This window comes from Sinocyclocheilus rhinocerous, unplaced genomic scaffold, assembly GCF_001515625.1.
Source record: "Sinocyclocheilus rhinocerous isolate Xijiao unplaced genomic scaffold, SAMN03320098_v1.1 scaffold2908, whole genome shotgun sequence".
Classification (NCBI taxonomy): domain Eukaryota; kingdom Metazoa; phylum Chordata; class Actinopteri; order Cypriniformes; family Cyprinidae; genus Sinocyclocheilus; species Sinocyclocheilus rhinocerous.
Genome location: NW_015637556.1, coordinates 23,553 through 38,468, shown reverse-complemented (window position 1 = coordinate 38,468; position 14,916 = coordinate 23,553). Strand labels below are relative to the sequence as shown.

The following is a 14,916-nucleotide window of genomic DNA, read 5'->3' as shown; positions in this document are numbered from 1 at the left end:
GATAGATAGATAGATAGATAGATAGATATATAGAAATAGTCAGATGATAGTCAAGTCAAGTCAAGTCACCTTTATTTATATAGCGCTTTTAACAATACAGATTGTGTCAAAGCAACTGAACAGCATTAATTAGGAAAATAGTGTGTCAATAATGCAAAATGACAATAGTAAACACTCATTTTTCAGTTAAAGGCAGTTCATCATTGAATTCAGTGATGTCATCATCCAGCTCAGTTCAGTTTAAATAGTATCTTTGCAATCATTTGCAATCAAGTCAACGATATCGCTGGAAATGAAGTGTCCCCAACTAAGCAAGCCAGAGGCGACAGCGGCAAGGAACCAAAACTCCATCGGTGACAGAATGGAGAAAAAACCTTGGGAGAAACCAGGCTCAGTCGGGGGGCCAGTTCTCCTCTGACCAGACAAAACCAGCAGTTCAATTTCAGGCTAGCAAAGTCACATTGTGCAGAGGAATCATCTGGTTCCTGTGGTCTTGTCCCGGTGGCCGTCTGAGACAAGGTCTTTACTGGGGATCTGTATCTGGGGCTCATCTAGTTGTCCTGGTCTCCGCTGTCTTTCAGGGCTGTAGAGGTCCTTTCTAGGTGCTGATCCACCATCTGGTCTGAATATGTACTGGATCCGGGTGACTGCAGTGACCATCTGATCTGGATACAGACTGGATCTGGTGGCAGCGGTGACCTCGGAATAAGAGAGAAACAGACTAATATTAGCGTAGATGCCATTCTTCTAACGATGTAGCAAGTACATCGGGTGTTATGGGAAGTGTTCCCGGTTCCGGTTGACCTAATTAATGCAGCCTAAAAATCCTTTAACGGATTTGAATATTAGAAGCGTATTAGTGTGTTATGTGTAAGCCAGGTTGAAGAGATGGGTCTTTAATCTAGATTTAAACTGACAGAGTGTGTCTGCCTCCCGAACAATGTTAGGTAGGTTATTCCAGAGTTTGGGCGCTAAATAGGAAAAGGATCTGCCGCCCGCAGTTGATTTTGATATTCTAGGTATTATCAAATGGCCAGAGTTTTGAGAACGCAGCGGACGTGGAGGACTATAATGTAACAAGAGCTCGTTCAAATACTGAGGTGTTAAACCATTCAGGGCTTTATAAGTAATTAGCAAGATTTTAAAATCTATACGATGTTTAATAGGTAGCCAGTGCAGTGTTGACAGAACCGGGCTAATATGGTCATACTTCCTGGTTCTAGTAAGAACTCTAGCTGCTGCATTTTGGACCAGCTGGAGTTTGTTTATTAAGCGTGCAGAACAACCACCCAATAAAGCATTACAATAATCTAACCTTGAGGTCATAAACGCATGGATTAACATTTCTGCATTTGACATTGAGAGAATAGGTCGTAATTTAGATATATTTTTGAGATGGAAAAATGCAGTTTTACAAATGCTAGGAACGTGGCTTTCTAAGGAAAGATTGCTATCATATAGCACACCTAGGTTCCTAACTGATGACGAAGAATTGACAGAGCAGCCATCAAGTCTTAGGGAGTGTTCTAGGTTATTTATTATATGCAGAGTTTTTAGGTCCTATAATTAACACCTCTGTTTTTTCAGGATTTAGCAGTAAGAAATTACTCGTCATCCAGTTTTTTTTTATATCGACTATGCATTCCGCTAGTTTTTCAAATTGGTATGTTTCGCCGGGCTGCGAAGAAATATAGAGCTGAGTATCATCAGCATAACAGTGAAAGCTAACACCGTGTTTCCTGTTGATATCTCCCAAGGGTAACATGTAAAGCGTGAAGAGTAATGGCCCTAGTACTGAGCCTTGAGGTACTCCATACTGCACTTGTGATCGATATGATACCTCTTCATTCACTGCTACGACTTGATGGCGGTCAGATAAGTACGATTTTAACCATGCTAATGCACTTCCATTAATGCCAACAAAGTTTTCTAGTCTATTCAAAAGAATGTTGTGGTTGATAGTGTCGAACGCAGCGCTAAGATCCAATAGCACTAATAGAGAGATACAACCACAATCAGATGATAAGAGCAGGTCATTTGTAACTCTAATGAGAGCAGTCTCTGTACTATGATACGGTCTAAATCCTGACTGGAAATCCTCACAGATACCATTTTTCTCTAAGAAGGAATATAATTGTGAGGATACTACCTTTTCTAGTATCTTGGACAGAAAAGGGAGATTCGAGATCGGTCTGTAATTAACTAGTTCTTTGGGGTCAAGTTGTGGTTTTTTGATGAGAGGCTTAATAACAGCCAGTTTGAAGGTTTTGGGGACACATCCCCCATATGGTAAACAATAGGGCTGGCTCGATACCACTTTTTTAGAACCGATCCCGATCCGATACCAGAAATTCTGAGTATCTGCCGATACCGATCCGATACCAGCACAGTTTTTTTTAAATCAGTGTAGAATTATTATACCTCAATGTGTTGACCTGATCATCACTCTTTTGTGTGTTAAACACAATCTACCACATATGGACAAATTCATTTTAAAGAAAAACAACAAATTAATAAATATATAATCATAATCTATAAAAAATTATACTATAAACTAGGTTAGTGGATAATTCAGTAGCAAAAGTTACTCTAGAAAAATCATGAGTGCGCAATAATTTTATAAAATCTAAATATTTAGTGAAAAAAAAACATTATTTAGTGGGGAACAAATAAAAGTGAATAAGTGTAGGGCTAAATCTGGTAAAATGTCAAACATTGCTCTTTGTATTATTGTAAAATATATTCATGAAAAACAAGTAGCCTAATATATTTATATATTAATTAATGTACTATAAAATTAAAAGACATTTCTTTTAAATGTATAGCACAGTAATGAGGCAGCAACATATGATAGATAAGACAACAAGAAAAGCTATTAATAATTTTTCATTGAGCCAAAGTATTATAACATGATGAAAGGCTCCTATACGGAGCTGCACAAATAGCTTATGCGCATCCCGTGTGCAGAATGATGCGCTTGAAGCAACATGGAGTCACAGCGCGTTCAAAGCAAGGGAAGATGATTTTGATGCGTAGTGTATTATATCTGTGCGATAGTTTGAGCCTTTTTTTAAACAGTTTTAAATTTCAGTTAATGTGCGCATGAAGAACAATTCATAGTGCTCTCTACGCCATGATCTAACAGACACCCAGTAGAAAGTAACGTTAACATGCTTTAGAAACAGCACTAAACTCCAGCAAGATGACTGACAGAGGAGAGAAGAGTTTAAGTGAACTTGATTTTAACGACTTAAATATTCATCTGTACCTATGGAACGGTCTCAGAACACTTGAAATATAGTGCAAGGAAACTTTATGGTGCTTTATAATGATGTTGTGCCTTTCGTGGGGCTTAACAATAACACAGAATAGTATACGCACAATATCGGATTTGGATCGGTCTTGTCTGACCGATACCGATCCAGCAGAAAATTGCAGTATCGGCGCGATACCGATACTGAATATCGGATCGGCGCACCCCTAGTAAACAATTTACATTAGTGCATTTTTGTTTTGGTTTTTTTTTGTGCTTTTTTTTTGTTTTGTCAATCTTAGCGCACTGTGTTTGTGCATATTGTCCTTATCTGTTCAGGAGCTGGTTGCACAGTGTATGCAGCATCTCTTTGATCTGGCTCAGTTCGCTGGCAGGTGTGGAGGTGCTGGGTGGAGCAGAGGGCCGGGCTGCGGCTTCAGCATAACTCTGTGCTCTCCGCTGTGGGGGTTTCTCTTGGTGTGGGGTGGTTTTTGGTTTCTTCTTTCTTATGGGGGTTGGAAGGGCAGCAGAATGTAAAGTTGGTGACTTGGTTGGGTGCGGTGGACGATGTGTGATGTTTGTCCAGGCGATGTCTTTCCTCACCGGGGCTGGAGGGGGATGTCTCTCTCTCTCTCTCTCTCTCTCTCTGTGAGGGTGCATGCTGGGAGTGAGTGTGGACAGAGCCGGTTGGCGTGGGTGAGAGTATCTTTCTGTTGGAGTGAGATTTCTTCTTTTGAATTACATCTTTTTCTGTTAGTCAATGGTCCACTTGAGAGATAGGTGGCGGTAATGCACTTATAAGTCTGCGATCCGCCATAAAGCAAGAAGAAGAAGAAGAAGACACGTCACGCGCCTTAAAGGTTCACCGTATCAAAAGCAGCAGACAGATCCAGCAAAATAAGTACAGAAGATTTGGAAGCCGCTCTTGCCAGTCTTAGGGCTTCAACATCATGATAGTAAAATAGGGCATTCTAAGTCAATATACTGCATTATTTCCTCTCTCAATCAGTAGAAAATATGGTTAACACCCGGTCATGCAGGAAAAAAAAAATACCGTCATGTACCGTGAAACCGGTATAATTTTGAAAAATACCGTGATATAAATTTTTGGTCATACCGCCCAGCACTAGAAGTGGGGTTATACGAACCTGTTTAAATGTTGAGGGGAAAACACCAGTGTGAAGGGATGTGTTAACGATGTGAGCGAGTGCAGGTACAACGGCAGGAGAAATGGCTTGAAGGAGATGAGATGGAATAGGATCAAGCGGACAAGTAGTAGGATGATTGGAAAGGATGAGTTTAGAGACTTCTGCCTCAGAGAGTGGAGAGATGGATGAAAACGAGTGTATGTTTGCTGGTTAGATGTTTTTGACAGTTTGTGGTGTGGCAAATTGTGCACTGAGGTTTGTTATTAAATAAATAGTATCTGTGCAATCAAGTCGACGATATCGCTGGATATTAAGTGTCCACAACTAAGCAAGCCAGAGGCAACAGCGGCAAGGAACCAAAACTCCATCAGTGACAGAATGGAGAAAAAACCTTGGTAGAAACCAGACTTAGTAGGGTTGGGTATAGTTTGGGTTTTTTCCGATACCGGTGCCAAAATCGATACTTTTAAAACGGTTCCGGTGCCTAAACGGTGACTGAACCGATACTTATTAAAAAATAAATAAATAAAATGTCCCCAAAAAAATGATAGATTGGCCATTAGCACTATAAACACATGATGTCTGTTTCATTCATACTGGATGCCAGAGGGCGCCCTCGCACAGAAAATCCACATATCCAGTCACAGAAGTAGCGAAACTCAGGAAATCCCTTAAATGGACAAAGGCATTACTATTATAGCTGTAAGTTAACTGAGAAAACAGAACATATAAACGTTTTGAATGATAAAACAAAGACAATAAACACTCGACTGCGACAATATAGTTTATATTGCTAATCGATGTATTCTTTTTAAAGTAGCATATGGAACTTATTTTCTGCCTCATTCTGTGACAAGAAGCCTCATCAGATCACAAAAGGAAGCATTTGACTGGTGTTGTGGAGTAAAAAGGTTATATAATGTTCTCTTTTGTTGGACAACAGGTTTAGAAATGTGAATACAAGGGAGGTTTAGCTTTAGGCATTTTAATTTAAGCATGTTTAGCTTAGTTAACGGAAGGCTACCTGCTGCCATTAGAGCAAGTGTAATTACTGCGTTCACGCGCTCCTCAAATGCTCTCAATTCCCGAGTTGTGCTTTTAAGTCAGAATGTGAAAACAACATGGACACTCACATTACTACAAAGATTTGTTGGATTTGTATTATTAGAGCTTTCCGACTTGAGTTTACGTGCATTTTCTCAGTCGGGAAATTATTTTTCACGTGCGGTGCCAGTGATGATGCTTCTTACGTCCGTTTTGAAGAACCAGAGGACAAATATTTCAATCGATCGCTCAGGCATGGCACCGAAATCTGCGTTCGGATTTGGTTCTAGTACATACAGGTTACATATTGGTACCGGGTTTCCGTACCCAACCTTACTCAGTCGTGGGGCCAGTTCTCCTCCTTCTGTAATAAAACCATAGTTAATTTTTATAAGGGAAAAATATGACTCATGATAATGCAATAACATGTTCAATATTTGGATTTTTCTATAAAGATATTGTGATGGTGTAGTTATTTTTGTACTAATTTTGACATTTAGGCAGTTTAGAAAATATAGTTATTTTGCACGGCCCCAGCTTAAGGATTTTAACCTTTTTTATGTGATGGCCATAAAAAAATTAGTGTTGTCCATGGTTTCAGAATTTGTTGTGGGTGTATAGGACAGCCTGGATGAGTGAAATTTTGACCCAGTCCGGCCCTGTTCTGCATGACGGTTGTTCAGCCTGGATACATTCATTAGCTAACAAAATTTGAAATTTAAGTTCCTTTGTATTAAGGTATTTATATGACGTGAGGTCCCGATATCCGCGTGACACTAAAACAGTAATATACTTTTTACTTAAGTAGCTACATGTCAGAGCCCATACTTCTATATACTTTAACTTGAGTAAAAAAGTGTAGTCCATACTTCAGCTTTTACCAGAGTATTTTTAAACATGAGTATCTGTACTTCTACTTGAGTGTAGGATATGCAGAGTATTTAAATCTCTTTTGAATGAGTGCTTGCTGTTCACTTTCACTTTCGATTTCGCGATCACGCGCACTCTGTGTAAAGGAAGATCAAATGTTTGTCAGTGAGCCCAGGATCCGTTGAGCAGCAAATCTTCCTGCATGATCTAGTCAGGTCAGCCATCTCTCCTCTCATCCCGTGATCAGTGAAATCTGACTCCTGCAGCTCGTGTTGGATGCAGGGAAGTCCGCGTTTTTTTTTTCCATGGAATTGGGCTACTTTTAAACTGTTGCCATAGGTTGATTTCCCCCTGTGGGTTATAGGTTTGAAATGTTGCATAATTTACATTTGACTGAAATGCTTGTATTGAAACATTTTGCATTCTATCTATGATAAAACTGTGCTGTAAGTTTTCTGAAGGATGGCCACTGGAAGGAAGCCTTTAAGCTGCGTTTTTGATCAATATGCATTACAGTCACTGTAAAATATGTATTTTAGGTATGGAAATGACATATTTTGAGTTTTTATATTTGGGATATGGTAATTGTGCTACTTTGGGCACTACTTTAACCAACAACCAACCCAATTTAAAAACAAAAGCTAAATGCTGATACTAAATGTTAGTACCATGTTTGTAGCCTATTGAATGTGCTTACTGCGCAGTTACCACCATTAATTTCAGATGGTTACTGTTATTGTTTTCAATAGCCAAAAGCCAGTTTGGCCTGTTAACTACCAAATAAACATCTTGTTTATGTATACTTTAATTCTTTCTTGTTTGTTGCTTAAAGGAAAAACAATCGGAAATAGGTATTGGAATCTGCCAGTTTGCTTGTAAAAAATCGGTATCGGAATCGGCCATGAAAAATCATGATGCATCACTATATAGAACCCATTATAATGAGTTATGCTGTCTACACTGGATGCGGCACGGTGTGACATGACTGCTGCCTCGTTATCTATGACGTACTGACACAAAATTCAAATTTTTTTGATTTGCAACGGTCACTTTGTCACGTCCAGTGTAGGCAGACTTTAGCTATTGCAGCGCAACGAGACAACTGTCACATCCGGTGTAGACACGGTGTAAAGGAGATTTTAGTTTGATTACATTAATGTTTAAATTAAGATTTACAAGAAATATTTTAACTGCTACTATGTAAAGGGAATACTGCGGTAAAAAAGCTCTTTATTTGTTTAAAGTGTTTGCAAACCAATTGTTATTGCACTTTTGTTCAGTACTAAAAGTGTGCAATACACTACTTTTGAATTCATTATTGAATTTTGAGCCAAACAAACCGCGTCCTGGCTCAGTACAGAGCAATCACACTAGTCAAACGAACCGGGCTTTGGGGGTCAAACGCGCTCGGGAATGGCTCAGATCGCCTAGTGTGAGTACACCCTTTTAAAATAAGGAATATGTAAAAAAATATATATATATATGTAAATATTTAAATGAGGAATATGTAAATAAACTGCAAAAACCTACAGCAAGTTTAAAAAAAAAAAAAAAACATTTTCATTGTGGGAAAAAAATATACTATATGTGTTTTATGTCAGTTACACAGTTACAACAGATCACCATTTATGCAAGTTCTTATTTCAGACCACTGAGATAAATACTATTGCCAACCTTTTCTTTAGAACTCAAAGGTCAAACTGCATTTAAAAGTACAGTCCTCTTGTGGCCAGATGCAGGGAAAGTCTGTGCATTGTGGTCAAGTTGAGGTCTAAAGTTCATCAGTTTTGGCTAGAGTCCTCCATGCTACATTTACCTTTGTAGAATCCCTAGCAAGATAGCGTCTGCTACATGACAGTATGTCACCTGACGCAGATAAGAGATGCTAACTCCTGCTGCCTCTCTCTAACCCCCACATATTGGTGACTGTTTTGTACACAGACATATAAAGTCACACACTTTTCATAGTCCTTCAAGCCACATATACAAATCATGGCAGCCTCCCTGGGGACTCCCTAATAGGACTGTTTGACCTCTCTTTTTCCTTTTCCCACCCATCACTGGATAAGTTCATTCACATGAATTCGTGGCCTAATGGTTAGAGAAGTCGTGGCCTAATGGTTAGAGAGTTGGACTCGTAACCTAAGGGTTGCGGGTTCGAGTCTCGTACCGGCATGGATTGTAGGTGGGGGGAGTGAATGTACAGTGCTCTCTCCCACCTTCAATACCACGACTGAGGTGCCCTTGAGCAAGGCACCGAACCCCCAACTGCTCCCCGGGCGCCGCAGCAAAAAACATGGCTGCCCACTGCTCCGGGTGTGTGTTCACTGCTGTGTGTGTGTTCACTGCTGTGTGTGTGCACTTTGGATGGGTTAAATGCAGAGCACTAATTCCAAGTATGGGTCACCATACTTGGCCTCATGTCACTTCACTTTCACATGTGTTTTTTTTTTGTTTTTTTATCCTCAGGAGATATTCACACCTGAATGTAAATTCAAGGAGTCTGTGTTTGAGAACTACTACGTGATCTACTCATCCACCATGTACCGTCAACAGGAGTCAGGTCGAGCCTGGTTCCTGGGCCTCACCAAGGAGGGTCAGGTCATGAAAGGCAACCGAGTAAAGAAAACCAAGCCCTCTTCACACTTTGTACCAAGACCCATTGAAGGTAATTTTATTTATGTATTTATTTTTTAAAGTGTGTTTACAGCATTCAGTACCAAATGATATTATATAAAAAGTGACCAAAATAAAAAAAATGAGATATATTTTACACTGTATGTATATTGTATATAGAGTGGGGCTTGTTTTTATTCCAACCCACTTGTACTCTCAAAGCATCAAAAATGGAAAAGCTTACTATTAAGACGCTAAAAGTACCCCTATAGGCATTGCTTTATTGACAAACTAGGAACTACATTGCTTTCAGTTGTTTGCCTCATGTGTCAGATCAGGACACATTTTATCACATTTAATATCTTTATGTGAGTAATTGAGTAAAACCTAAGGTGATAATTGCTGAAAATGATCCTGCTCCATCAAAGCAATCAAATCTCATTAAAAAGATAAACAGCATAACAAACTCGTTCATAAGACACTAGAGCCATTGGCATTTTACAATCAAAGCTGACATAGCACTTTCAGGCAGCAATTTGTGTATATGTTGTGATTCAGATAGAGACATTGATCGCTTTTGGGTCTGTTCCTCACACAAAGCATATTTGTTTTGTAATTTTTGTAATTTTTTTATAAATTGTGACTATATTTTTTTTATCTATCTTAACCCATGTTTTATATTGACAAATTGTTAATCCTAATAATCCTGGGGCCCGTTCTTCGTACCTCGCTTAATACATCTGAGATGATTTGAAAGATGCCAGATCTTCTAATCGTGATAACTGATCTCTGGCTAATTTGGTTCTTCAAACGAATTTGCGGATCTGATTAATATAGCTGGATTTAGTTGTCTAAGATTACTGCGCATTCTCGTGTTCCCCGTAAAGGGCAGATGTATCGATACTCAAAACCACGATCAGCAATGCAGCGATTGGCTGGCGGCAAGACATCATATATCATATAATTGTAAAAAATTACATCATATAATTATCATCTTATATAAAAGACACCTGACGAAACTTGACAAATTTCTGGACCTTTATAAGGAAACAGCCAAGTGAACAAAACTACATAAATGTTATAATAGATACATGAAATGTGCACTGTTTTTATTTTATTTTTTATTTTTTACATGATTCCCAATTATTTATATTCACAATTTCTAGTATTCGTACAGGCATTACATTTTTATTTCAATGTTCATGTTGTAATTAGCGAAATTAAATTTTATCTTTGAAGCAGATTTGTTATGTGATCAGACATGAACTATACAGAATGCGAACAAGATTAACTTTAATACTAGGAGATAATGATGCAAAAGCGAATTTCAATGCCCATCCCAGCAAAAACTTTCCAAAATCGGCATCCAACACCAGCCCCAGCACGAGCACCGATATAAGTGAACCAGCTCCAGCACGAGCACGGAGACGAGTAAGCCTAGCGGACCCAGCCCAACCCCCGAGATTGATCAGCTACTATCGATAATTTCAAAAATGTGAAATGCAGTCAAATTTCCCAGTGTGTATGCCACTTAAACGAGTGTTCATATCAACGCACTTGTAGTGCTTTGTGGAGTTGTCAAATGAGGTGATCCCCCACCCCCCTTTCACCCAACACGGACACACACAGCAGCCCCAACTGAAAACATCTTCCCGCACCCCTGTATGTGACAGCATTAATTAAAGTTTCTTAAGGGTAAAGATCAAGTTATCTGCATCTCCTGCGCTCCATCAAGCCACTCCCATAATAGCTGTCAGCACTTAAATTAATTCACAACTCAGATTAACTGTATAGCATGTGTGTAAGACTCTAATACAATTATAATGTAATTATTTTATCACAAATATATCTTTCAATGAGTAAAACTGGCTATGTCTATAGTATTATAGATTATACAACACTCAGAATCAGAATCAGAATGAGCTTTATTGCCAGGTATGTTTTCACATACGAGGAATTTGTTTTCATGACAGAAGCTTCCGCAGTGCAACAGAATGACAGCGACAGTACAAAAACACAGATAATAAATAAAGAATAAAAAAATAAAAAATAGAACAAGTAAATGAGAGCCCCAAAGCTGCTCGTGGAACAGAGTGATATGCATTCTTTATTGTGGTGTAACAGTGATCCAATTGAAATTGAACAGTGATATTACTGTCTCTGGTGGGACATGGTCTGTACTGTCTGTATTTTGGCAGTTCACTGGAGAGATTTGCTTTATTACCTGTAATTACCTTTATTACCTTTATTACCTTTAAACCTGTATTAAAGACTGTAAAACAATTATAAATGTGCTATATAAATAAACTTGCCTTGCCTTGCCTTATTAAAGTCCCCAAAAATTATTAAAACAGAGTCCGGGTGTTGTTGTTCTGTCTCTGTGATCTGATCAGCGAGTTTCCGTAAAGCTGAGTTCACGTGCGCTTGCGGAGGAATGTAAGCACTCACAAGAATGAATGAGCAAAACTCCCGCGGCGAGTAGAAAGGCTTACAGTTAATGAAAAGTGCTTCTAGATCTGAACAGCACATCTTCTTTAACACGGTTACATCTGTACACCACCTTTCGTTGATTTAAAAGCATGTCCCGCCGCCGAGCGATTTCCCCGTTGATTCTGCATCGCGATCCGCTCTAAACAGCTGAAAGCCCGGCAGACTCAACGCGCTGTCCGGTATGGCGTCATTTAGCCAGGTTTCCTTGAAACACAGAGCAGCAGAGTGTGATCACCAGATGGATGCTAGGCAATGGCATTCTGAATCCGCACTGCCTTAGCTTCACGAGAGCGCCGGCTCTCTTCCCCTGTCTGCGCGTCCTGAAGCGCTTGATCAGCGCAGCTGCTCCGCCAACTACTATGTCCAGCAAAACATCAGAATAGTTGAAAACCGGTAATATATCGGGTGATGTGTAGTGCCGAATGTCCAGCAATTCGTCTCTGGTGAAACTGATTGCAGGGATATAACTAAAGACAGGACAAACTAACAAAAACACAAAAACAACTGCAGAGCACACCACGGAGGCGGCCATCCTCATCGGCGCCATCTTGTCATTTAATTTTTTTACATTTTATTATTATTATAAATTATTATCCCCAGATTAGTAGTGTACTGTTGTAATAAAGTAGCAGTGGCTGGGACAGATTTTAAATATCAATTCGACTTAAAAAGATGCAATCTAATCCTGTTTACATAAAATAAGCCTGCCCACAAGCAGGTTTAAGTTTACGGACCTGTTGCTATGACAGCAAGTCCAGGATGAGCTTCGAAGAACCAAATAATCCAAGATCATTCGAAAACGTCAACAATCAAATCCAGCTAACTGAGTTAGCGATGTTCGAAGAATGGGCCCCTGGTCCTCGTAACCCCCCACTCTGCATATTTTGCATGTCTCTTTTGTTTAACACACCTGATTTAAATCACCAGATCGTTATAAATGAGCTCCATGAATGAACTCTGTTCCGATTGACATGGTCCCTACACAGTGTTCACTGCTCTCTACTCCCTGCACACAGGAAATCGGCTGAAGTTTACTTCAAGAACACAGATTTGCGCTACACCACTGCCTGCAGCGTCTTCACACCCAGACAAAACTTACTACAGAAGTGTGAATGGTTATTTAACCATAATCATGAGATTTGCATAGTAGTCACGTCTCGTGCACTTTAAAGGGATAGTTCACCAAAAAGGAAAATTCTGTCATTAATTAACCCTCATGACGTTCCAAACACATAAGACCTTCATTCATCTTTGGAATACAAATTAAGATATTTTTAATGAAATCCGAGATCTTTCTGTCTCTGCATAGACAGCAACGCAACTGAAACGTTCCCAGGCCCAGAAAGGTAGTAAGGGCATCGTTAAAATAGTCCATGTGACATCAGTGGTTCAAACTTAATTTTATGAAGCTACGAGAATATTTTTTTGTGCGCAAAGAAAACAATAATGACTTAATTCAACAATTTCTTCTCTGCTGACCCAGGAGCTGGCATTCTTATGCAGAAAATCCATCTCTCTTAGTTCATCGTCTGTATATTCTGGTCTAAATAAGTAAGACTGGGCAATTGCAAGTCATCCTCTCTGTCGAAATCTTCAGATATGTTTACAAAGATTATTTGATGTACAGCGTGTCTTCTTCTGCTTGTAAACAAGGCGCAGAACATCTGGGTTCTACGTCAGAACGCCGGCTCCTGTGTCAGCAGCACCACACGCATGCATCGGGGTACTCTCCTGAATGTGCAGCAAAGACTGACAAGGAAGAGAAGAAATTGTTGAATGAAATCGTTATTTTAGTTTTCTTTGCGCACAAAAAGTATTCTTGTGAAGTATTACAGTTGAACCACTGATGTCACATGGACTACTTTAACAATGTCCTTACTACCTTTCTGGGCCTGGGAATGTTTCAGTTGCATTGCTGTCTATGCATGGTCAGAAAGCTCTCGGATTTCATCAACTTGAATCGTGGTGGAATATCCTGTGATGTCCACTTCGCAGGGCACTGACTTATGGTCGATTGGAACAAACCTCTGAAGCGATAAGAGAAACATCAAAATGTGAAGAGGGGGGGTCGCGAGGACCAGGATTAAGAACCGCTGGTTTAGGGGAAAGGGTCTGGTTAGTAGGGCTGTCAAAATGGCTGAAAAACTAAATTCTAATTTTTTACTTAAATATTTGTGCCAAGAGCCGTGGGAACGTAGCGAGGCCGGTGGAGTAAATGCTAATGCGCAACACCTGCGCCACTCACCGTTCTCGAGTCCCACGGAGGAGCTCCGGAAGGATAAAAGGAGGAGTGACGAAAGTGTTGGACGAGAGAGGACCAGGCCTGGATTTTATTTTGTGTCTTGGTTCTGTCTGTGCGCGACAGTCGTCCGCGAGGGGCTGTCGCGCAATTTTGTGTTTATTTTATTATTAAAGTTTTGTTTAAATGTTCGCCAGTTCCCGCCTCCTTCTTCCCGTCTCGCCCCCTTAAGGAACCTGATGACCAGGTCATGTTTCCCCAGTGACTTCCCTTCTACGGGGTCGTGGTTAGCGGAAGTAGATTGGTCTCTCTAAGCGAGATCCCAATTCGTCGGTCATCTGACGTGACGTCGAGAGTGACCGACTGAAAGGGAACTCTTGAGTCATGTTTTTTTTTTAAGTTGAACGTACATTCATTTTACATGGCTTTCTAAACATGCAGCTCTCTTGTGCGAGACGCGAGTGCAACAGTAATAGATGTCCCTCTAGAAAATGCGATAAATACGTGTTCTCTGTGAACGGCTTGGTTTCAGTTTTGACGTAAACAAGATCTTCTCCAAGGCTGCTTGACGCACACCTAAAATTCGAATGCAACGTTTTTGCATTTGAATGTGGATTTTTATTTTAAATTCGACGAATATTCGAAATTCTAATTTTTTTTTGACAGCCCTACTGGTTAGGTGCTCAAAAATGTCTAAATCTAAAAAAAAAAATTATTGTGACTGTTTAAATTAAAAATTATTTCATGATGACATATAAAGATATATCAAGATATAACTTGACAAACTTTGATGTTGGCTTGAGAAAGTTTTTAAGTTTGAAAGTTTAAAATGAAAGGTTTTATATTTGAAATAGTTTTAGGTTTTGAAGTAGTTTTAAAGGGGTCATATGATGCGATTTCAATTATTCCTTTCTCTTTGGAGTGTTACAAGCTCTTGGTGCATAAAGAAGATCTGTAAAGTTGCAAAGACTAAAGTCTCAAATCCAAAGAGATATTCTTTATAAAAGTTAAGAGTTAACCACGCCTACCTAAAACGGCTCGTTCTAACACGCCCCCACATATCTACCTCACTATGTGGGAGGATTTGCATAACGCCGCCCAAATGTTCACGCAAAGAAAGAAGGCGTAACTTTTATTCTCTCTGTAGTATTGTTGCCGCTGCTGCCATGTTGTGAAGACGCTGTGTGCTTTGTTGTGAAAGCGTAACTACTTTGTTTGGTCTTCCAAAAGAGGACGATATCCGCTTCGTCATGCCT

General features: G+C 39.6%; 1 protein-coding gene across 1 annotated transcript in view; it reads left to right on the top strand.

The window, feature by feature from the left end:
• The first annotated feature begins 8,409 nt into the window (after positions 1 to 8,409).
• LOC107749042 (fibroblast growth factor 12-like) overlaps positions 8,410 to 14,916 on the top strand; it is an 11,967-nt gene continuing 5,460 nt past the window's right edge. The window contains exons 1-2 of the mRNA XM_016564091.1: positions 8,410 to 8,421; positions 8,785 to 8,983. Coding sequence (XP_016419577.1) covers positions 8,410 to 8,421; positions 8,785 to 8,983 — 211 coding nt within the window. The remainder of the gene's footprint in view (positions 8,422 to 8,784; positions 8,984 to 14,916) is intronic.